The sequence below is a fragment of the Entelurus aequoreus genome, linkage group LG21 (genome assembly GCF_033978785.1).
Source record: "Entelurus aequoreus isolate RoL-2023_Sb linkage group LG21, RoL_Eaeq_v1.1, whole genome shotgun sequence".
Taxonomy (NCBI): domain Eukaryota; kingdom Metazoa; phylum Chordata; class Actinopteri; order Syngnathiformes; family Syngnathidae; genus Entelurus; species Entelurus aequoreus.
This window is the reverse complement of record NC_084751.1, coordinates 25,741,798-25,765,855: the sequence shown is the minus strand read 5'-3', so window position 1 is coordinate 25,765,855 and position 24,058 is coordinate 25,741,798. Positions and strand designations below refer to the sequence as shown.

The window sequence follows — 24,058 nt, the reverse complement described above, 5'->3', positions numbered from 1 at the left end:
AAGAAAACTTTGATGTTTGTATATGGCTACTACACAATATATGCAATATTTACCACATAAAACATTTTAAAGTGAAATATTTGAAGTAATTGGAGCCCTATAACATGGATTTTTTGTCATTATTTTTTTTTTTTGAGCAATGGCAAAAAAAGAAAAATGAAGAAAGACAAAAGAAAAAAAAAACAGCCTGCATGGCAGCTTTTGTGTCAACATTGCAACTTTTTCTCGTTAGATTTCACCTCATTCCACTTTTTTTAATGTTCTTTTTTTTTTTTTTTTTTTACAATAGTATTTCCAGAATGTGTGGCGGGCAATTAGCAAATGGCCCCCAGGCCGCACTTTGGACACCCCTGGTTTAATGCAACAAAATTAGGCATAATAATGTGTTAATTCCACGACTATGTATTGTATCGGTTGATATCGGTATCGGTAATTAAGAGTTGGACAATATCGGAGTATCGGATATCGGTAAAAAAGCCATTATCGGACATCTCTAGTCGTTAGTTAGCAAGATTTCTCAAAAACACACTTTTGTGTGTGAGTGACAGGAAGAAAAGCTCCAACTCCATTATTTCAGCACCAACATGAAAATAACCACTTAAATAATTGATTTCCTGTCTCTTCTATTTATCGAGAACAGCTTGGAGCAGCGCAACCTGGAGCTGGAGTCGGAGATGGTGAGCCTCCACGAGGAGCTGGACCAGGAGAGAAAGAAGTACACCATGGCCGAGATCAAGCTGCGCAACGCCGAGCGCGCCAAGGACGACGCCGAGCGGCGGAATCACATGTTACAGAAGGAGATGGAGCAGTTTTTCTCCACGTTTAGCGACCTCACCGCCACGGGGAACGTTGCCGCCGGCGCTGCAACCACGGAGCCCCGTCGGCCGGATCGCAGCAACCCCATCTGGATACAGTGAAGGTGCGCTCCGATTGTTACGGGGAATCTAAACTTCCGCTAGCAGTACTAGTGAGACAAACAAAAACTGGAAAACAGTTGCTTTCTAACATGAGCTAACTGATGGCCGACTTTTACCTCTCAGAACTACGACCCGCGAGCGTCTTCAATTTGGCCCGCGAAACATCTTGAGTTTATTAAGGAGTCTGGCCTGCAGGGTGTTATCCAATTAGTTTGAAATATCTGACAAAGCTATTGCTGCAACTTTGCCGCCGGTTTTGTGGACAAGGGGGAAAATTCAGGTCAATGACCATGAATTGTGACTTGTCGCGAACGCAGCACAGCCTTTACTTGTATGACCCAATCCAGAAAACCTTCCCTGATAATGCCGCAAAAAAAATGCAACTAATACAAACAGTCAACACACATACCGTATTTCCTTGAATTGCCGCCGGGTATATATTATCCACATGCCTCGTTTTACCGCCGGGTCAAACTCGTTTCGCAAAATAATTAGCGCATGCTTAGAATTACTGCCGGGTCAAACTTGTTTAGCAAAATAATTAGCGCATGTCTCGTTTTACCGCCGGGTCAAACTCGTCACGTCACGAGTGACACTTCACCTTTCAAGGCATCATTTTCCAAAATGGAGGAGGCTAATTTCAATCATTTAAAATCGCATTAAGGGAAGAAGATAAAGAGCTATTCAGTAGGATTTAAGGTCCAAGCTATTGAATATGCTAAAAAGAACAGTAAAAATGTTTTATTAATAAAGTTGCGTGTGTCAAATATGAGTCATTAAATGACTCTCGCCTCATGGTGGTAGAGGGCGCTAGTGATCCCAGGAATCATTCTTGCGACTACTCGGCTGCAGAAGAAGTGACAACGACAGTTTTCTAAACTGGACTTTCATTCGAAGCAGGAGGTAATAATTAAAGGAAGATCTCCATCGAGACAGAGAGACTTTTAAAACTGAAGAAAGATAAGGAAGACTTCTATAAACAAGTTATCGATGCTTTTGTTCAGAAGGAGCGGCACATGGACTTCATTTATAAGTAAAAGGTAAGACCATAATAACGTTTTTTTTATTAAATGTGCTTTTCATGATGGTATCCTTACATCACACTAAAATTTATAAGCGCAGCCCTAAATTTACCGCATGCCTTTGGTAAGCGCCGGAGTGAGAAGAGGTTTTAAATTAATTACCGCCCCGGCGCTAATTCAAGGAAATACGGTATAACACAGCGTGCTCTCTCAACTTTGTGAATGTTGTACAAAACGTACATGCGCCTTGCAAAAAATTCTAAATTACACCCATTTAAATCTATTACAATGCATGATGGGAAAAATGCAAAACACTCTCTTCACACTTATCCATGTTTGGTGCATTTTAGCTGCTTTGGTGCATTTTAGCTGCTTGATATTTCTGATTGATTAAAACACTTTAAGGAGGTCGTCAGGGACGTAAACAAGGTAGGATTCAAACTTTCACATACTCTTAATATTCATTTATATTAGCTATCTATCATTATATTGTATAATGTGTAGATACAGTATATGTACACACACATATATACCGTATTTTTCGGACTGTAAGTCGCAGTTTTTTTCATAGTTTGGCCGGGAGTGCGACTTATACTCAGGAGCGACTTATGTGTGAAATGATTAACACATTACCGTAAAATATCAAATAATATTATTTAGCTCATTCACGTAAGAGACTAGACGTATAAGATTTCATGGGATTTAGCGATTAGGAGTGACAGATTGTTTGGTAAACATATAGCATGTTCTATATGTTCTAGTTATTTGAATGACTCTTACCATAATATGTTACGTTAACATACCAGGCACGTTCTCAGTTGGTTATTTATACGTCATATAACGTACACTTATTCAGCCTGTTGTTCATTATTCTTTATTTATTTTAAATTGCCTTTCAAATGTCTATTCTTGGTGTTGGGTTTTATCAAATAACTTTCCCCAAAAAATGCGACTTATACTCCAGTGCGACTTATATATGTTTTTTTCCTTCTTTATTGTGCATTTTCGGCCGGTGCGACTTATACTCCGGAGCGACTTATACTCCGAAAAATACGGTATGTATATAGGCTATGTATGTATATACATGTGTATAGTTATTTATAGTATATAGTTATTTTACATGCTTTCGGCACTCGACCAAAACCTTTTTTATCCTAATGCCGTCCCCTAATGAAAAAGTTTGGACACCCTTGTTCTACACAAAACAAAGGCAGCATGAAAAAAGTTACTCAAGTAAGTAACAACCCAGCAGGCACAAGACATTGATACAACGTTGATTATACGTACACGTGTCTTTTAAAACTGACTTTGAAACAACATTGCAAAATAGTTAATTGAGACAACGTTGATGTCTAACGTTGGATCCACGTTGTTGGTTGGGAAACGACCACATTTCAACGGTCAAATCAACCTGACGTTGAATAAATGTTGTCAAAAAGCAAGTGGTTTCAACGTTGTATTTGTGTTGTAAGATATTGGTTGAAAAATGGCCAAAATTCAATGGTCAAATCAACGTCAGGAACCCAACATTGATTAAACGGCTCCCCTCCACCGGTGGCCATTTTGTGCTATACATACATGTCCTTTAAAACTGACTTCGAAACAATGTTGCAAAATAGTTGTATTTGAAATTTTAGACAATGTTGATGTATAACGTTGGATCCACGTTGTTGGTTGGGACATGACAAAAAAAAAAGCATGTTTCAACGTTGTATTTGTGTTGTAAAATATTGGTTGGGAAATGACTAAAATTCAATGGTAGAAACAACGTCAGAACCTAACATTAAAAAAACGTCATCAAAAAGCATGTTGTTCCAACGTTACGTTTGAGTGGCTGAACGTCAGGACCTAATTCAACAAGTTCTCACCGTGGTTTTAATGTCTTGTGCCTGCTGGGACTCTCGAGAACAACCCGTCTATATGCTCCTATGTCTTTTTCTTTGACTTATTAAAGGCATCTAAATAAGGTAAATCAGTGATTCTGAAACTGTGGTACGCCAAAGAATCACCTAATTAAATATTCAAACACAGTGTTGCTGTTCAAACTGTGTGTGATGTTACAGTGGCCAAAAATATCACCTCTGCCTTGTTTCTGATGATTACTTAGGCCTACTTTGCTACTCTATTCTAATGTTGATCATTATGGTGATACTAGGTCAAACAGTTTGAGAAGCACTGAGGTAAACAATAAAAAAGACACAAAGGTACTGTTAGCGCCAATGACCGCCCTTTGAGTGATACACTATGTTGCCAAAAGTATTTGGCCACCTGCCTTTACTCACATATGAACTTGAAGTGCCATCCCATGGAATTGTCCAAAATATTTTGGTATCCTGGAGAATTTAAAGTTCCTTTCACTGGAACTAAGGGGCCAAGCCCAACTCCTGGAAAAACTAACCCCACACCATAATTCCTCCTCCACCAAATTTCACACTCGACACAATGCAGTCCGAAATGTAGCGTTCACCTGGCAACCTCCAAACCCAGACTGGTCCATCAGATTGCCAGATGGAAAAGCGTGATTCATCAGTCCACAGAAGGCGTCTCCACTGCTCTATGCTTGGCATTGGACTTGGTGATGTATGGCTTAGATACAGCTGCTCGGCCATGGAAAACCATTACATGAAGCTCTCTGCGTACTGTATGTGGGCTAATTGGAAAGTCACATGAAATTAGGAGCTCTGTAGCAACTGACTGTGCAGAAAGTCTTTGCACTATGCGCTTCAGCATCCGCTGAGCCCTCTCTGTCAGTTTACGTGGCCTACCACTTGGTGGCTGACTTGCTGTTGTTCCCAAACTCTTCACTTTTCTTATAATACAGTTGACTTTGGAATATTTAGGAGCGAGGGAATTTCACGACTGGATTTGTTGCACAGGTGGCATCCTATGACAGTTCCACGCTGGAAATCACTGAGAGCGGCCCATTTCTTTCACAAATGTTTGTAGAAACAGTCTCCATGCCTAAGTGCTCGATTTTATACACCGAGCCAAGTGATTAGGACACCTGATTCTCATCATTTGGATGTGTGCCCAAATACTTTTGGCAATATAGTGTACGTGGCTTTGTTGTTAGCTTTGGTTTTAGCATTACGAGTCCACAAACAGCTGACACTTCTTCTTCATTTGTTCGTTTGTTTGACTTTTGAGCATCAAAGGTCATCGTTAGCCCCGACTTCCTGTCGAGTTTCCGTCCGGTTGAAATGTAAAAACAACTCGCGTTAACAACCCCGTAGAATCGCTTCTGTTAAATGTTATGTCGTCAGCGAGTATAGCTAGCGGAAGTTAAAAAAAATGATGAATAAAAGGCGGTCAATGTCAGTAATTTTCTGTAAATACAAGACTATTTAAATCCTATAAAACTCACAAACGTACGTTGTTAGACCCAATTGTCACTCGTGATGCTCGTCTGAGGGAAGACATTTTCTCCATCCACAAAAAGTGGACTGAGAAAGCAACTGGACTTGACTGAGAATCAACACAGACCTCGGTCCTTATTTACAAACAAGTTTCAATGTACTTCTGTATTATGTTCATGTACATAACCGGGGAAATGAGTCTTATGTATAAAATGCATACATCCATGTCTATGTGCTATTTAAAAGAGTTATCCGTGTGTGTGTGTGTGTGTGTGTGTGTGTGTGTGTGTGTGTGTGTGTGTGTGTGTGTGTGTGTGTGTGTCTGTGTGTGTGTGTGTGTGTGTGTGTGTGTGTGTGTGTGTGTGTGTGTGTGTGTGTGTGTGTGTGTGTGTTCTGGCAATGCTCACTTAATGGGGACATCGCTCTGTTTACACAGTCAAATTTAGGGGACCTCGGACGGTATGGGGACAAAAAAACAGGTCCCCTAAAGGGACACCTTTTTAAATGATAGTCAGATCCATTCTGAAGATGCCCAAGTGATTTTGAAGCTTTGACCCATAAAACATGTTTACTGGTTAGTCAGAAAATTAATTTTCTTGAAAAGTGAAACATTTGTTATCCTGGCATTAATAGTACTGTGATTCTGTATGGTATCCATCCTTAGTTAAAACTAATATATTTTTACAAAAACAAAATCTGGTTTAGTGTTCCTTAGAATGACATTTTCATACAGCATGATTATAAAACATTATTACCTTAAAGCAGGGGTCGGCAACCTTCAGCATACAAAGAGCCATTGGAGCCCATTTCCCCCCCAAATAAAACCCACCTAGAGCCACAAACTCTGTTATATTCCTAAAATGACAATAACACCACTTATAGTTTCCTTAACTTGTGCTATAAGACTTATGAAAATAAACTCTTATTTGATGTATTTCTGGGTATAACGAAGCAAATCATCAAATTATTTTCAACTTTAGAAAAAAATACACTGTTCCTTCCCTTATTAATGAATAAAAAAATAAAAATCAACTCATTCCAATGTTCTGAAGGCATACGATTGCGGCATATTCATTTGACTAAAAATGTAAAACAACTACCTAGTCATCAATAAAAACAGAAAATTAATAAAAATGGAAATAAATAAAATGTTTCTCTTTTTTGATCCATCCATTGCTAGGGGTTGACCGCTAAAAACAATACAATTGCACGGCAGCAAGAGATGACGCATAAGGGCTGTGACATACATTTCCATCGACAATATATTAAAATGTGTTTTATTTTCATATGACAAAATCCCAGAACTCTTCAAAATAACAACTGTTAAATTAAAATAAACTAAATAAAATGAAATATAATAAATCAAGTAACCATTATTTGTTGACATTGGGTTTCAAAGCCAAAGGGAGCCACGGGGGAGACATGAACGAGCCGCAGATTGCAGAACCCTGCCTTAAAGTATGATTCACATTCAGAATTGTCCATCCTTCTATACATGCTAGTTGGAGTTGCAGACAACTTCATTACTGCTAAATAGCAGTTCTCAGTAATGTCACAGAAGATGCAGGATTTGCTTTAACATTTAAGTGGTGAAACTTCCTATAAGAGGACAGCTGTAGTGCTGTATTCTGAGGACCATGTCATATTTAATTAGAACTTTTTATTTTTTATTTTTAAATGGTCCTCTGTAGTCACGTACACATTTGTGCGAATTGTGCAAAATGATTTAAATTTGGTCCCCATGATCCATATTAACTCTTTTTCCCCAGGGTCCCCAGTAAGAATGATCAGCACGTTACTTCATCAATCCAGAGATTTAAAGACGTGTATGAGCTAACTGGGCAGTGGCCATTTTACCTCTTTTTTTTTGTATGCCTCCACAACCTGTAGAAAGGGTGGTCCCCACAAGTCATGATCAAAAACATGGTCCCCATTCCAAATGATAACCAGTGTGTGTGTGTGTGTGTGTGTGTGTGTGTGTGTGTGTGTGTGTGTGTGTGTGTGTGTGTGTGTGTGTGTGGTCACACTGTACCGTCTTTGCACTTACATGTTTGAGTGTTCTCGTCCGTGTGCATCGGGTTTATGACCAAAAAAAAAGAAAAAAAGGAGAGAGCCTGCTGTAAATACATCATGTAGATAATCAACACTGAGGGTGGGAAATGGCACACAGGCGGTTGTAAAAAGGAACAATGTTGTGATGCTAATGCGGCACGTGGGGTTAGTGGGTGGATACTGTGAATCACAGGGACAACAGCAGCAACGGTGTAGCAAAGTGTGCATGCGTGAATGACGGGGTTTCCCAAACTTTTTTTTTTTAATTCTTGGGATTGCTCCTCCCACCGGTTATGAATTAGAACCACCGCCTTTCATAAAAGAAACACAATTGAAAGTACTTTACAAAGTCTAAAGTATGTTTGCACATGCTTTAGCTGTCATATGATGTCATTTCAGTCCCTTCTCCTACCAGTTATTAATGATAATCACCACCTTGTATAATGGAAATGAATATACATTTAAGAAATAAAGCCACAAAGTCACGAGCACATGCACAAACATCTGATATATTACTCTGTGATTACTCCTCCCGCCAGTTGTTAATAATATTGACAGCTATGTTAATGATAGCTTCCATCTCACATAACAAAAAGATTTAAAATAGTCCACAAAGTCAAAGCCCATGTTACAGTTGTTCATGCCCAATACAAAGATGTCATATAAATAATATGATCACTGCTCCCCCCCTTTATTTAATATTGATGATTGCTGCCACCTTACATAATAGCAGTAAACAAAAAGATTCAAAATAATCCATAAAGTCAAAGCCCGGGGTATACATGTTCATGTCAAATGGTAAAATGTCATAAATAATTTGATTGCTCCTCTCACCAGTTATTATTATTAACAATAGCTGCTACCTTACATAATGGCAAAAAACTAAACAATCAAATTAGTCCACAAAGTCAAAGCCCATGTTACTTACACTTGTTTGTGCCAATACGAAAGTGTCATGTAAATAATATGGTTGCTCCTCCCATCTTTATTTAATATTGATGATAGCTGCCACCTTACGTGATAGCAGTAAACAAAAAAATTTAAAATAATCCATGAAGTCAAAGCCTGTGGTACACATGTTCTTGCCAAATAGTAAAATGTCAAATAAATAATTTGATTTCTCCTCTCGCCAGTTGTTGATATAAATGATAGTTGCTACCTTACATAATAGCAAAAAACAAAAATATTCAAAATAATCAATAAAGTCCAAGCCTGTGGTACACGTGTACATGTCAAATAGTAAAATGTCATATAAATAATATGATTGGTCCTCTCACCAGTTATTAATATTAATGATAGCTACTACCTTACATAATAGCAAAAAACAAAACAATCAAAATAGTCCACAAAGTCAAAGCCCATGTTACTTACACTTGTTCGTGTCATATAAATAATATGGTTGCTCCTCCCATCTTTACTTAATATTGATGATAGCTGCCACCTTACATGATAGCAGTAAACAAAAAAATTCAATATAAACCATAAAGTCAAAACCTGTGATACACATGTTCATGCCAAATAGTAAAATGTCATATTAATAATTTGATTGCTTCTCTCGCCAGTTATTGATTTAATTGATAGCTGCTACCTTATATAATAGCAAAAAACTAAAATATTCAAATAATCCAGAGTCAAAGTCTGTGATACACGTGTACATGTCAAATAGTAAAATGTCATATAAATAATTGTATTGCTCCTCTCACCAGTTATTAATATTAATGATAGCTGCTACCTTACATAATAGCAAAAAACAAAACAATCAGAATAGTCCACAAAGTCAAAGCCTATGCTACACTTGTTCATGCCAATACAAAGGTGTCATATAAATAATATGATTGCTCCTCCCATATTTATTTAATATTGATGATAGCTGCCACCTTACATGATAGCAGTAAACAAAAAGATTCAAACAAATCCATGAAGTCAAAGCCTGTGGTACACATGTTCTTTCTAAATAGTAAAATGTCATATAAATAATTTGATTACTCCTCTCGCCAGTTGTTGATATAAATAATAGTTGCTACCTTACATAATAGCAAAAAACAAAAATATTCAAAATAATCCATAAAGTCAAAGCCTGCTGTACACGTGTACATGTCAAATAGTAAAATGTCATATAAATAATATGATTGGTCCTCTCACCAGTTATTAATATTAATGATAGCTGCTACCTTACATAATAGCAAAAAACAAAACAATCAAAATAGTCCACAAAGTCAAACCCCTTGTTACACTTGTTCGTGCCAATACAAAGGTGTCATATAAATAATGTGATTGCTCCTCCCATCTTTATTTAATGTTGATGATAGCTGCCACCTTAATTAATAGCAATAACCTTTCGTACTAAATCATTCTCATCGTCAAAGGTACGCTTGATTGCTTCTTCACGAGTACATTCACGAACACAACGTGAATACATGCCATATAATTAGTGCAACGCCTCTTCTCGACAGTTATTAATGACACCAGCCACCTCGCAAAATGGAGAAATGATAGAAAGACCTTGAATAATCCACAAAGTCAAAGGCCAAGGTGCACTCGACACTCTCCCACATGGACACATGCAGGCATGCAGCAGATATGCCCTAAAATTAATTTGATGGCTCCTCCTGCCAGTTATTATTGACAACCACCACCTTGAGTAATATATACATCTAAAAGACTGTAAAGACTCAAAAAATAATCCACAAATACCAAAGTAAACTTGCACACTCATGAGCGCCTGCACATGTCATATAATTCATATCATTGCTTCTCCCACCAGTTATTAATGATAGCCACCACCTTACGTGGCAGAATAAACCACAAAGTCAAAGCTGTGGCTTACGCACAAGCTGATGCACACACATCTCATGTTAATACTCCTCCTACAAGTTATCATTTTTAATGATAACTACCACTTTGCATTAAAATATATATATAGAAAGATTTGAAATAATCCACTTAGTCAAAAGCTCATGCAGGAGTACACATAAATAGTCGCCATTTATTAATGATAGCAGCCACCTTGCATAACAGTGACAACCAGAGACTGAGTTTGGGAAACCCTGCTGTATGAGGTGCGGCTGCAAACGGACAGTGCAGTCTTTCGAAAGTAGTCTGTGTGAAGCTTTAAACCAAATGTAATATGTCAAAAGGCTACGAGAGATTGTCACTCATTTCAACCTGCTGCTGGTCATTGCAGGACTTTTTTGGAATGTGCACGTGGGACAAAATAATCAGTAAAGTCATGTTCACATTCAGGGGTTAGGGTCTCATTTGTTGTGCCCCCCACCCCAAGAGACTTGATGAGTGGTGAGAAAAGGAGGACTGGGACTGTGGAATAATCCATGTTGCAATACTTGATACTCCAACAAGTGGTATACAAATGATAATATGAATAAAAATGCATTAAATCAATGACATGTCTACTTTATTCTGTTTTCTTAACATATTGCTGATGTGGGAGTGTTGTGTAAAAATAAACATGTATGCGTTTTCCATAATAATCTTCAATTAGAAGCTCCATCACAACAAACATATATATATTTTTTTTAAAGTTAAACATCTTAAAAAAGAAATGTGCAAATCAAAAGTAGGAGGAGTAAAAGGGAATTATTGTCCAATACAAGAACATTAATTTAGATATTTTATTCTTTTGTTTTTATCAGGAAAAAAAATAAACGCTTGTGTTTTTCATTCTCTGAAATAAAGAGAAAAATATTTTAATGTACATTACTATTCATATTCATTTTTCAGAAGAATGGTAATTTGTCATATTTTCTAAATGATTTGATACCCAAACATTACAATATTGTAATTACAGTAATTATTTTAATATAATGATAATTACTATATTATTTGCATTAAAACAGTGCTTATCTGGGTGTATAAACTATCATATAATCAACAGCTGTTATGTCATGTGACTTTATAAAAAAGGGTTATTTTTACTTCTGCTTGAAAAGGATCTGAAAAAGCTCACTGTACTGAAATGCTTATTTCATAATATTGAGATAATAGCTGAATAGTTTAGTATGGATGATAAAAGAAAGAAGCTGTAAAACCGAGGAAAAAATACAATATATACACATAATATTTTCATGAACAATTTATAAACAAATAAATTAATAAAGACAAATACATTTTAATCATGTGTATTTTAAACATAATAGTTATTTAAGTACATATTTTATAAAAGCTGAATAATTTTATGTGGATGATTGAAAAAAATCCGTAAAATCAAGAAAAAATTTAACTTATAAAATATTTTCATGAATACAAATGTAAATAATGTCAATTTTAAACATCATTATGTAACTATATTATATCACACCCGTAGTGCTTTTCCGTGTACTCAAATGTGCTGGGACAGAGAAACATATTTAATATAATATTATTAATTATTTTAGAATATTAGTAAACTATCTCATATATTTTTTAACGATTTAATTTTTTATGTAATGAAGTAATAATTTTAATATGATGATTATTGCTATTATATTATTAGTATTAAAACAGTTACTATTTTCAATCATAGCATTTTCTGATAAAAGCAAAACAAATGAAATGGAGATTCAAGCTTTTTATTTTTTTGTACTATTTTAGTCCTATAACACAATAATCCATACATCCTACTCAGTGGCCTTCCGGTTAGAGTGTCCGCCCTGAGATCGGTAGGTTGTGAGTTCAAACCACGTCCGAGTCATACCAAAGACTATACAAATTTGGGGCCCATTACCTCCCTGCTTGGCACTCAGCATCAAGGGTTGGAATTGGGGGTTAAATCACCAAAAATGATTCCCAGGCACGGCCACCGCTGCTGCTCACTGCTCCCCTCACCTACCAGGGGGTGATCGAGGGTGATGGGTCAAATGCAGAAAATAATTTCGCCACACCTAGTGTGTTTGTCAATCATTGGTACTTTAACTTGAACTTTTTAACATCCATTTCCTACCGGAGGAGGTTGCTGGAGCCGATCCCATCAATTAACGTTATTATTCAAAAATATAATTTTTTTTGCACTTTCTCGCAATCAACACACAACAGCACATCTTCATCCAAGATCAAAGATTTTGTTTATTTTCAATCACATACATGTATTGTTGTTTTTTTTGTAGTTTTTTTTTTACATACACAGTTCCTTTAAAATGTGTTTGGAGTAACAGCTCTCCTGTTTTACTTTTCTTTTGTCATGTTTTAATCATTTGCAGTGGTTTCTGACTTTATTTTTGCCTGAAGCTTTTTGAGATCAGCGGGAAAGTTGAAGAATCATGGAAACAGCAGAAAGTAAAAGAAGAAAGAAATGTGTGAAAGTGGGAGAAGAGACGAGCAAGACAAGGGTGGCCTTGTCGTGTCTCGCATCAGCGTGTCTTTATTGCATCGATGGCTGGTTGGTATTTACAGTAACGTGAGTCCACTTCCTCAAAGAAATACTTGAAAAATGATCATCTTGAAAGTAAAAACATCAAATCTTTTTATTTCAGGACACGTTGTGTTGACTCGCTGCTTTATTTCAAATCAAGTTGAAATGATTGGCTCCATCTTTACATTCACTCGACAGCTGTTTGTGTTTTAAAGCAGGGGTCGGGAACATTAGTTAGTTGTTTTACATTTTAAGACCAATTGCAGGTTTCATGTTACATTTTGTATTTTTTTTTAAATAATTTATCTAATATTTGACATATTTGACCAATTACATGGCTGCACAGAAAAAAATACGTAGAAGTTAAATGTGTGACTCTGGTAAACGCCCATAATAATGTGAATAATTATGTTATTTGATTGATGAAAAATATTAAAAATGTGATGAAATACTCATATAAAATATAAAAATATTTGATGTTTTGGGGGCTTTATGCTCATATGAGGTCTATGGATCAAATGTTCTGGTGAACAACAGAAAGTTTCCTACCCCGGCTTTAAAACAACACTTTATATACAACAAAATGAAATATTTCAAAGAAAAAAATATTTTTCATACATTGAATTTAAGTGCCTAGATCAGGGGTGTCAAACTCATTTTAGATCGGGGGCCACATGGAGAAAAATCTACTCCCAAGTGGGCCGGACCGGTAAAATCACGGCACGATAACTTAAAAACAAAGACAACTTCAGATTGTTTTCTTTGTTTAAAAATAGAACAAGCACATTTTGAAATTGTACAAATCATAATGTTGTTGGGGTTTTTTTACACTTACATGTTGCGGTTAATAGTATTCTATCTTTATTTGTCGTCATTTATATTTTCTGAATAAATGATGTAATAATGATCATCAGTCAACTCATTGGTGTTAATTTTCAATCTATCAAGATAAAAAATTAAATCTAAATCAAATTACAGGATGTTATTTATGTAGTTTGATCATTTTCCTTGACTGATGCACTAACATCATGTGGTTTATTTTGTACATATGTAGCATCATCTACAAAGATACAAAAAATTGCTATTGCGACATCTATTGGCCACATTTAGAACAGCAGTTTCTTTCATTGAAAAATTTCAGCAAATTTTTATACTTGGCCAACTCATGTCCGCGGGCCTGATCCGGCCCCCGGCCCTTACGTTTGACACCCCTGGCGTAGATGTTACTTGTAAATTTATTGTTATTTTTAATAAATTAAAATAATCAAATATGAACAAAATAATTCAATGTAAACAAATTGATAAAATAGTTATTGGCCTTTTGTGGCACATTCTTGGAATTAAATAAAACATTTACAAATGAGGAGTCCATTTTATTTCATGACCCTCTCCACACGCCCAAAAACAAAATGATGAATCAACATTAAAAAAAAAAAATCCATATTTGCTCTAATGACCAAAATATACATTAGGAAAGTTGTTGAAAAAGTCCTTCAGAGTGCAACACATGTGTTTGCGCCACAAGAAGAGTCTCAGAGACAACATTGGTCAACAGAAGTCAAAGTTGCACCCTGTTTGAAGAGAGAGACAAAACATTGCCCTGACCGGACCCTGAACGCAACACCGAGCTTTATTCACCCCCCTGTAGGTCCTCCGGGGTACTGCAGGTGGGTAATCCCATACTGACACCATGGTGTAATGTTTGTTTGTTTTTCTTTGAAAAAGGGGCTCGTGGGAATATATTTTGGACTTTCTGCGTTAAGACTATCGCCCGTTTCAAATGCACACGTTTAAATTGTCAAGCCATGCGACGAGGTGAACAATTGTCAACTATTCCGATTTGTCTTTTTAAGGCAAAAGGAGCCACGCGACGTGTGCGGGTTCAAACACGACGACCTAGCAGAAGGCACTTGCCATCCCACCGTGACGTAAATCTGTGCTAAAGTCTTAGCCACCATTAGCTTGTTTGTCGCGTCAACTAAAACATCACATTGAAATCCTCGCGTAAGAGGAGGAGAGGGGGTTAATCATTTCGCAATGCAGTCCGCTGAAAATGATGGAAAGCGCCACTCGACATAGCAACTGGCGCTGTGGTCAACGTTGGAATTGCCACAAAACACATTTTAAGATATTCAACACTACTGCCGTCTGGCGGCTGAAATAAACAGTGCACCCCCTCAATTCGTCACGTTTCATGTGTCAGGTCAACCGTGATGAATGGGGCCGTATGAATCCCTTTCCTACTGTATATGATTGGGGCTTACTGTCTGAGGAAATTGTGAGTCAAAGATCCTCTATTTCAGTGGTCCCCAACCTTTTTTGCACCACGGACCGGTTTAATGTAGGCATTATTTTCAGGGAGCGGCTTCCCACTTGTGAAAAATACAACTCACTATTACGCTGAATTATTGGGAGCCCTGGGCTTGTTTCTTTGCAATGAAATGCTGATGGAAATCAGACTTTGGCTACAATCTGTCACATTTATATTTGATATGTTCATTAATGTTGATTGTATCATGTCACAAAGTTATAACAAATGGCAACTTCCTATGAGGAGTTTTATTCTACATCATTGGTGTGTCTAGTGCACAGGTGTCAAACTCAAGGCCCGCGGGCCAGATCTGGCCCTCCACCTCATTTTTATATGGCCCACAAAAGCCTGGAAATAATATGTGTCAATAAAATACCTTATATTTTCTTTCTTTACTTTCTTATTTTCTTACTAAAGGTATTGGGTTTTTTTCGTAGTTTGACAGGGAAAAAAAATAGTGTCCGATATTGCAACAAATATTATATCATCTAACTTTTATGGTCAAAATCCAAATAAATACTTAAATATTTGCTTAACTTATGGTTTCGAAGCAAGTTATCCATCAAATTGTACACTATAAAAATGACCAATAAATTTTACTGCAAAATTTAAGGAGGTTTTTTTACAGCACATTACTTTAAGTTGGAAAAAAAAAAAAAGACCAATGTTTGTTTTTCTACAGTAGAAATTATGTCGACTGAGCTGTCAGTTTGTTTGTTTTTTTAAATCCACAGTTGATGATTTTATGGTACCACATTTTATTTTGGTAAAAAAACTGGCGGCTGAGTTGCCAAAATAAAATTAAACAGCGGTTCTGTATTTCTATGCACAGTAATATGTTGTAAAAATAATAATAATAAAATAACACCATATATTTTACAACTAAAATGCCAGGTTTTTTTCTGTAAAAAACAGTGGTCAAATCTATCGATTTTTTTTACTCTTTACGTAAATTGTTTTTAAAATATTTAAATTCATAGGCAAATTCATTAATTATTTATTGTTACAAGCGGCCCTCTATTGGCAGCCATGACTGCGGTGTGGCCCTCGATGAACACAAGTTTGACACCCCTGGTCTGGTGGGACAGGTCAACGTTAAGTCGGAGGAAATGCAATCCTTTATAAATCATTACATCTTTCTCTGCGGCCCGGTAGCAAATGCTTCACGGACCGGTACCGGTCCCTGGACCGGTGGTTGGGGACCTCCGCTCTATTTGACAGGAACGCTCTCACGTTTTTAAAGTCTCGCAGGTGCGCTGCGGTTTTAGGGACGTTTTGAAACGACAGGCCGGTTTGATTGGCTCTCCTTTCCGAGATGGCGGATGTACATGTACAGTTTACGCTGTGGTACATGTGAAGTACTACAACGGGCTGCACATGATGCCTTCAGGGACTTACACAGCGTAGTACTTGTGAAAGGTACACGTCTCATCAACATACTTGCCAACCTTGAGACCTCCGAATTCGGGAGATTGGGGGGGGTTTGAGATGGGCGGGGTAGGGGGCTACGGGGGTGTATATTGTAGCGTCCCGGAAGAGTTAGTGCTGCAAGGGGTTCTGGGTATTTGTTCTGTTGTGTTTATGTTGTATTACGGTGCGGATGTTCTCCCGAAATGTGTTTGTCATTCTTGTTTGGTGTGGGTTCACAGTGTGGCGCATATTTGTAACAGTGTTAAACTTCTTTATAAGGCCACCCTCAGTGTGACCTGTATGGCTGTTGATCAAGTATGCATTGCATTTACTTGTGTGTGTGTGTGTAAAATCCGCATATGTTATGTGACTGTTTGTATGGAGGAAAAGTAGAGGACGCTAAAGGCAGTGCCTTTAAGGCACGCCCCCGATATTGTTGTCTGGGTGGAAATCGGGAGAAATTCGGGAGAATGGTTGCCCCGGGAGATTTTCAGGAGGGGCACTGAAATTCGGGAAAATCGGGAGGTTTGGCAAGTATGCGCGTCAAAGCATCGTTCTGCTGGAAAATGTTTGCGACAGCGCCCTCTGCTGGGTTCATAGCTGCAGCGTTCTTTTGTTTTTCGAAGTTACCATAGAAAAATGCACAAAGGAGAGTATTAACGACACAAAAACAAAGCCAGTGGTGGACAAAGACTTTTGCATGGCGGTTAAAACTTCCTGTTCACCGTTTGCTCGCACCTCAACCTAAAACCAAGCTCTGTGTCGTTTACAGTTTAGATAAAATGAGACCATGCCCAAAAAAGGCAATAATTCGCAGGAAGCAGGCATTTTTTTCAACTCCGACTCGGCTCAGACCTGTCATTGTGTGTTGGCTGATATTGACACATGTTTAGGATATAGTGACTCTTCCCAAATGTCAGTCTTCATGCATCGACTGGCGAGAGCAGCGTAGGTGACCAAGGTGCAATAATTGTCTAGAATACTACAAAAATAAGACAGAAAAATAAGAAGCCTCCAGCGAACATTACTGGCCGTTAGTCCCGCTTTGCGTGTCTTTCAGCTGTACATATTTACAATAGCTGCGCTTAAACACACGCACGCACACACACACACACGCGCGTGCACACGCACACACACACACACACACACACAACACACACACAGGTTGGTTTGTGGCTCTACTGCCGCAGAGAGGTCATGTGACAGGGAAGGAGTCACACGGTGTGATAAAGGAAGGAGAAAGTTAAAAGCGGCGCACCTTGCCACAAAGAGTTTAAAATCAGGGGGGTCCACAATGCGGGCCAAGAGGCCATTTGTGGCACGAGGTTCGTTTTTTTAATGGGCCTGCGGAGCATTCTACAATGGAAACTTTGACATAAAAGAAACCTACCAAAAACAATGTAGGAAGTAAAAAGAAACAGTTGATTATTTTTTTGTATTAATACAGAGACTGTAACGTTTAAATCAGGGGTGTCCAAAGTGCGGCAAGGAACCTTTCTTATGGGCCTGCAGGTTTTATAAGACAATTACAACGTAGTGTCATGTTTTGTGGCCCGGATCATGTTTTGGTTAGTTATGTTCTGTTAATTTTGGACTCCCTGAGTTCCTGTTGTGTGCACTCCTGGGTTTATTTTGGTCACCATGGGGATTAATTGGGTTCACCTGCCTCTGGTTAGTGGTCCCACGCTCAGCTGCTGTCAACCACTAATCAGAGAGCTATTTATTCACCTTGCTCGCCACGCTCAGTCTGGCGTCATTGTTTGCTACATGCACCTGTTACGTGAGTTTTGCCTTGTCCATAGTCCATGCTAAGCTTCTATGTTTCCTGCGCTAAGTTTTTGTTCTTTAGCTTCTCGTTTGGTTCCTGTCTTTTGTAATGTGTAGGATTTCTTAAGGAATAAATCATGTTTTTACCTGCACGCCTTGTCCGGAGTAGTCCGTCTGCATTCCTGGGAGAACGACCCCGCAGTAAGCTGCAAAAACCCCGTCGTGACAGAATGACCCCAGCCCGACTGACCGGCAAAGGCAGGCTTAAATAATGCCTCTGATTAGTGGTCGGGTAGCAGGTAAGTGGGCGAACACTAATCAGAGACAGGTGAACATAATGAGCAACCATGGCAACCAAAACAAACTCAGAGGTGCACAAACAGGAACTAAAGGAGTCCAAAATTAACAGAAAACCCAAAACACGATCCGGACCACGGATCATGACACGTAGCGAGAGATGTTTAAATGTTGATCATGTTAATGATAATACAGGGACTGCTGCGTTTGAAACAGGTGTTTAAAAAGTGTGCCCATTATCTTGTATTTATGGGCCTGCGACTCATTCTAAAATGAAAATTTTAACAAACAAAAAAACCCTAAAACAGGGCAAGAAGTAAAGTTACAATTTTGGCAAAACAAACTGGAGCGTTTAAATCAGGGTTGTCCAAAGTGAGGCACAAAACTTGTTTTTATGGGCCTGCGTTATATAGAAAAATGACAAGGTAATGAGAGAATGTTTAAATGTTAATGATAATGCAAAGACTGCAGAGTTTGAACCGCGTGTTTACGACCCATTAGCTTGTTTTTTTTATGGGCCTGCGTCACTATGAAAAAGGTAAAAGAAAAAAACAAGGGTCAACAAAATGAGAAAACTTTGAAATGGTAATGAGAATACAGACTACAGCGGTCAGGGTTAGCGTTAGGCCATTTGCAGACCTCAGCTTGTTTTGTATAGGCCTGCAAAATCTTGTAAAATTAAAATTCTACAAATAATTATATACAAAAAAGGTTGGAAAAGATGAGTAGAAGTAGAAATATTGGTAATAATAAAGAGATTGAAGCGTTTTGATCATGGGTTTTCAAAGTGAGGCCCTCAGCTTGTTTTTTATGGGCCTGCAAAAATTTACATGTATGAAAAAAAGGTTAGGAGTAATGAGTAAAAGTTGAAATATTGCTAATACTACAAAGATTGGAGCGTTTTAATCAAGGTAAGACCCTCAGCTTGTTTTTTATGGGCCTGTGTCATATTTTAGAAATAAACCAGAAACAGCTGTGAATCATTTCTTAGCATATAGGTTGCTTTTGGCCTGTTTGCAAAATGTAAACTATCGAAATGGCCCTGGCATTTTTTTTTGGCATCCATTTTTTTTAACCTCATCATCGGGGTTTGTCAATTAGTTAGTTTGTTGGCAGGATGAATCAAAAATCGATAAGCGGATTTTAAAGAAAACTTTCAGGAAATGTCAGAGACAAAGAGCGCGGATAGACGACAAGAGGGTTCACTGGTTTATTGTGGAAAAGGTTTGGGCGCCCTTGATTTAAACACTACTTTTGTCAAGGGTTGTGTTGGTGTGTCTCGCAGCCAGTCTAAAGCATTGGGGCGCCATATAGGAGTATAAGCAAAGCAACTAGAGGATATATCTGTTCACTTTAAATACCAATGTTGTTACTAGCATGACAATGCGCAGGCTTCGTCGTTTCATATTGATTGTTTCACCTCTTTTCTTTTTTCCTTTTGTTTTGTTTAAGAGACGCTCTCCCCTTTATCCTTTCTCTAATGCCGGAAGAAGGCGGGGTTGCGCAGGCAGGCGGCTAGTCACCTGCAGCACCCCAAGGGTCCCGCCGAGGTCTCCAGGCTGCTGTCGGTGTCTGAGGCCAGGGTCTGGTCGGTGGACATGGACGAGATGTCGTTGATGGACGAGGACTGAGGGAGGCTCTCGCTGCTGTTCACGGCTGCACCTGCGCTAAGGGAATCAACAGCGGCGGGGGGGTTACAACACACCAGAGTTAAGATTTTTGCAATTGTGCGCACATGAAAGGGTAAAGAAAAGCACACAGCATGGTCATGACGGGGACAAGGACGTCCTGATGACTTGGGTCCAGTGGGTTCAAGAATAAAGTAGGGCAGATCCTTGGAAAAAATACATTGTACCAATACCAAGGGTGGCAGCAGTATCGAGAGTGATATTTTTCTGTTTATTTTTGCAAATATCTGCGTGAGTTTTTTGTTGTTGGTTATTCTGTAATATTTATATATTGTCATATTGATTAGAAGTTCAGGTAACACATTATTGAGTTGAGTTTAAGTTTATTTCGAACAATAATACATACATCACAATTTCCAGTTTCTCTTTTCAACACGTTCAAAAATAATTAGGTTTATGCACTGAGATTAAACATAGGAGGGTTTTAATCCTGTTTTAAAAAACATTTGGTACTATTGGATTTATTTTGCTCAAACGATTGTATGTAACAAAATGTAATAATTACATTATTTTGCTGATATTAGACTTAGACTTCGATAAACTTTATTGATCCACAAGAAAATTGTTCCACACAGTAGCTCAGTTACAAAGGATGGAAAGGATAAGGATGGAAGGGATAATGCAGTTATAAAGTAGACTAAAAATGTACTATAGTAGCAATATAAAATATAACATATATGTAATATTTTATATTATATTATGTTATATTTTATATAATAAATACAATATATTTTATATACATATTAAAATTGGCCCTAGTGAATGAATGTGAGTGTGAATGTTGTCTGTGTTGGCCCTGTGATGAGGTGGCGACTTGTCCAGGGTGTACCCCGCCTTCCCCCCGAATGCAGTTGAGATAGGCTCCAGCACCCCCCACGATCCCAAAAGGGACATGCGGTATATGTATAACAATAACAATATATAATATATATTGTATAATATTATAATATGTATTATATATGTATGTGTATATATATACAGTATATATAATATTATGTATTGTTACATTCTCTTATAAAGTTCTTTGAATTATTATATTTACTCTTTAGGGTTAGGGTTAGGTTAATTGTTCTCAAATATGCTCGTTAATCAAATTATTTGTTTGCCTAAAATAAACTGACCTGTGTTTTATTCTTTATATACTCAAAAGCGACCAATTAAAAGCAAAATTCAAACTTAAAAATGTCAAGTAAAAAGTATTGCAAGTAGCAATACTGGCGCCCGATACACAAACGTGTCGAATCTTAACACTTAAAGTACCAAAACACCTATAAACGCCTACATATCTGAGTGTAGCCAAATGCATTACAGAAAGCCATGTGATGTCACTTCTCTTCTCTTATTGGTCAACAGTTTTGCGCAAGATTGTAAACAGGAAGTAAGTCGGAGTAGTAAGAGCTAAGAGTGAAAATATTTAAGCAACATGGAGCAAACAGCCATTTGTTGCTAACTTTAATAAAAAATATGGACAATCTGACAGGCCACTGCACACTTTAAGAGGACTTTAAGAAAATTATGCTACTTAATGGATGGGCACGGAGAAAAGATTTTGATTTGATTTGATTTTTATTAAGGATCCCCATTAGCTGGTTGCCTCAACAACCCACTAGTCTTCCTGGGGTCCACAATTCAATACAATTACAAGTAAAAGCATATAATTATAACTACACAATACAGAAAAAAAATAAAAGCATCAATAAAAAAAAAAGCAAACAATTTACAGTCACAGAATAATAATTACCATATATATATATAACTACACAATATAAAACCAAACAAATCATCAATGAGCAAACTAATTTAAAAACTCAGATAAAATATTACTCTCTTTTTAAAAACCTGTTTACTTTCAATGCTGGTGAGAATTTGAGGCAGGTTATTCCAGAGCGATAAAGATCTATAAGTAAAAGATTTCCGCAAAGCATTCTTCCGGGGACGAGGGAGTACAAAATGCCCCTCACTGGATGCCCTGGTATTGTGATTATGTATAGTGCTACTGTGAACTATTTGGGCCATGAGAAAAGCAGGAGTTTTACTACCGGTTACTGATTTGAACAATATAAGAGTATTAGCCAACAACCTGTTCTGCACTGTTAGCCAGGAAAGAGAAACATGCATTTGGTTCACATTGGTTCTTAGTGAATAACCAAGAACCAGCCTTGCTGCCCTATTCTGGACAATCTGGAGCTTACTGATCTCACCACTTGCAGCAGATGCCCAGACTGTAGAACAATAGTCAATATGACACAAGACTAAACTCTTAACAATTTGACAAAGAAGAGGTGGATCAGCAAAAGCAGCACATTTCCTGGAAATACCAACAGCCCTTCCCATCTTTGTAACTATATCACTGATATGATTTGACCAGGATAGAGTGCAGTCCAGCCTCAAATCCAACTTTGGGTCACAAGATAACCCTTGCCTAGTCCCCATATAATACTTTTTGTTTTTGAGGTGTTAAATACAAGTCTGTTACATACTGTCCAGTCATGCACAGCTTTTAGTTCCTCACTCAATACTACATTAAGTACACTGCATGATGGTTCAGCATGATATAAGGTTGCATCATCAGCATAAAGAACCAATCTTGCACGCCCGGTAGCCCAAGGTAAATCATTGGTGAATATAGAAAAAAGTAAAGGTCCTAGGCAACTTCCCTGTGGAACACCACAATCCAAACTTCTGCTATTAGACAAGCTGCCATTAAGATACACCTGTTGTGATCTTGAGGACAAATAACTCTGTATCCACATTAAACTTGAAGTATTAAAACCATAACATTTAAGTTTCTCAATTAAAAGAGAGTGGTCAATCACGTCAAATGCAGCACTAAAATCTAACAGCACAGCTCCAACCAACATAGAATTATCTAAAGCGTTAAGCCAATCATCCGTCATTTGTATAAGAGCAGTGGACGTAGAGTGGCCCGTTCTATATGCATGTTGAGAATCAGTTGCTAGCCCATTTGATTGAAAGTAAGCTTGAATTTGTGCATACACACATTTCTCCAGTATTTTACATAAACCAGATAGGATGCTTATTGGTCTAGAATTGCCCTCATTGAAAGCCAATTTGGTATCCTTATGTAGAGGAGTAACCTTAGCCACCTTCCATATCTTTGGACACAGGCCCACTTGTAAATATTTATTAAAAATATGACAAACAGGCACTGTTATGATACCAGCAGTCATTTTCAGTAATTTACTATCCAGGTTGTCTACACCAGCTACTTTGTTGTCCGGAAGAGAGCGTAGTAACCTCTCAACCTCACTGACTTCAACCTGATGAAAATTGAATTCACAGTCCTTATTATCCATTATAATATTCCTAATGAGGTCAGCTGATTTGTTGTTATTGGATATATGCATACCATGCCTTAATTGAGATACCTTGTCAACATAATAGTTATTAAAATGATTGGCAATGTCACATGGCTTAGTGAGTACCAACCCATTTGATTCCACAAAAGGTGTACAGACATTGTTCTTTCTACCCATGATTTCATTCAAAACATTCCTTAAGTTGTTGCTATCATATCTCACATCATATAACCTCTGTTTGTAATATTCCCTTTTTTTCAGTTTGTTTAACTTTGTGACCTGGTTTCTTAAGGAACAGTACTTATGCCTGTCATCAATTAAACCTGAGTTGACGGAGGCTTTTTTAGCCATGTCTTTTTCAGTCATTAAACTTCTGAGTCCATTATCAATCCATGGGGCAGACTTAGTTTTGACAGAAAACTTCTTCAAAGGGGCATGCTTGTCCACAACACTCATGTACATTAACATAAATAAGTTCAGTGCAGCCTCAGGGTCTTCCTCACTGCACACCTCGTTCCAATTTAAACAGGATATTTCATCAATAAAACATTCTTCATCAAATCTCTTATAAGAC

At 37.6% G+C, this 24,058-nt stretch overlaps 2 protein-coding genes across 10 annotated transcripts in view; one reads left to right on the top strand and one right to left on the bottom strand.

Moving 5' to 3' along the window:
• Positions 1-10,722, top strand: part of arhgap24 (Rho GTPase activating protein 24) — a 179,407-nt gene extending 168,685 nt beyond the window's left edge. The window contains exon 11 of the mRNA XM_062031290.1: positions 641-10,722. Within this exon, the coding sequence (XP_061887274.1) occupies positions 641-917 (277 nt within the window). The 3' untranslated portion in view covers positions 918-10,722. The remainder of the gene's footprint in view (positions 1-640) is intronic.
• Positions 10,723-12,387: 1,665 nt separating this feature from the next.
• The window catches only part of mapk10 (mitogen-activated protein kinase 10), a 76,426-nt gene continuing 64,755 nt past the window's right edge, over positions 12,388-24,058 (bottom strand). For 6 of the 9 annotated variants that reach the window (XM_062031284.1, XM_062031285.1, XM_062031280.1 and 3 more), the window contains one exon: positions 12,388-20,138. In XM_062031284.1, the coding sequence (XP_061887268.1) occupies positions 19,996-20,138 (143 nt within the window). In that variant the 3' untranslated portion in view covers positions 12,388-19,995. Of the gene's footprint in view, positions 20,144-24,058 lie in introns of all 9 variants that reach the window. The other 3 variants (XM_062031287.1, XM_062031289.1, XM_062031288.1) reach the window with 3 other exon arrangements.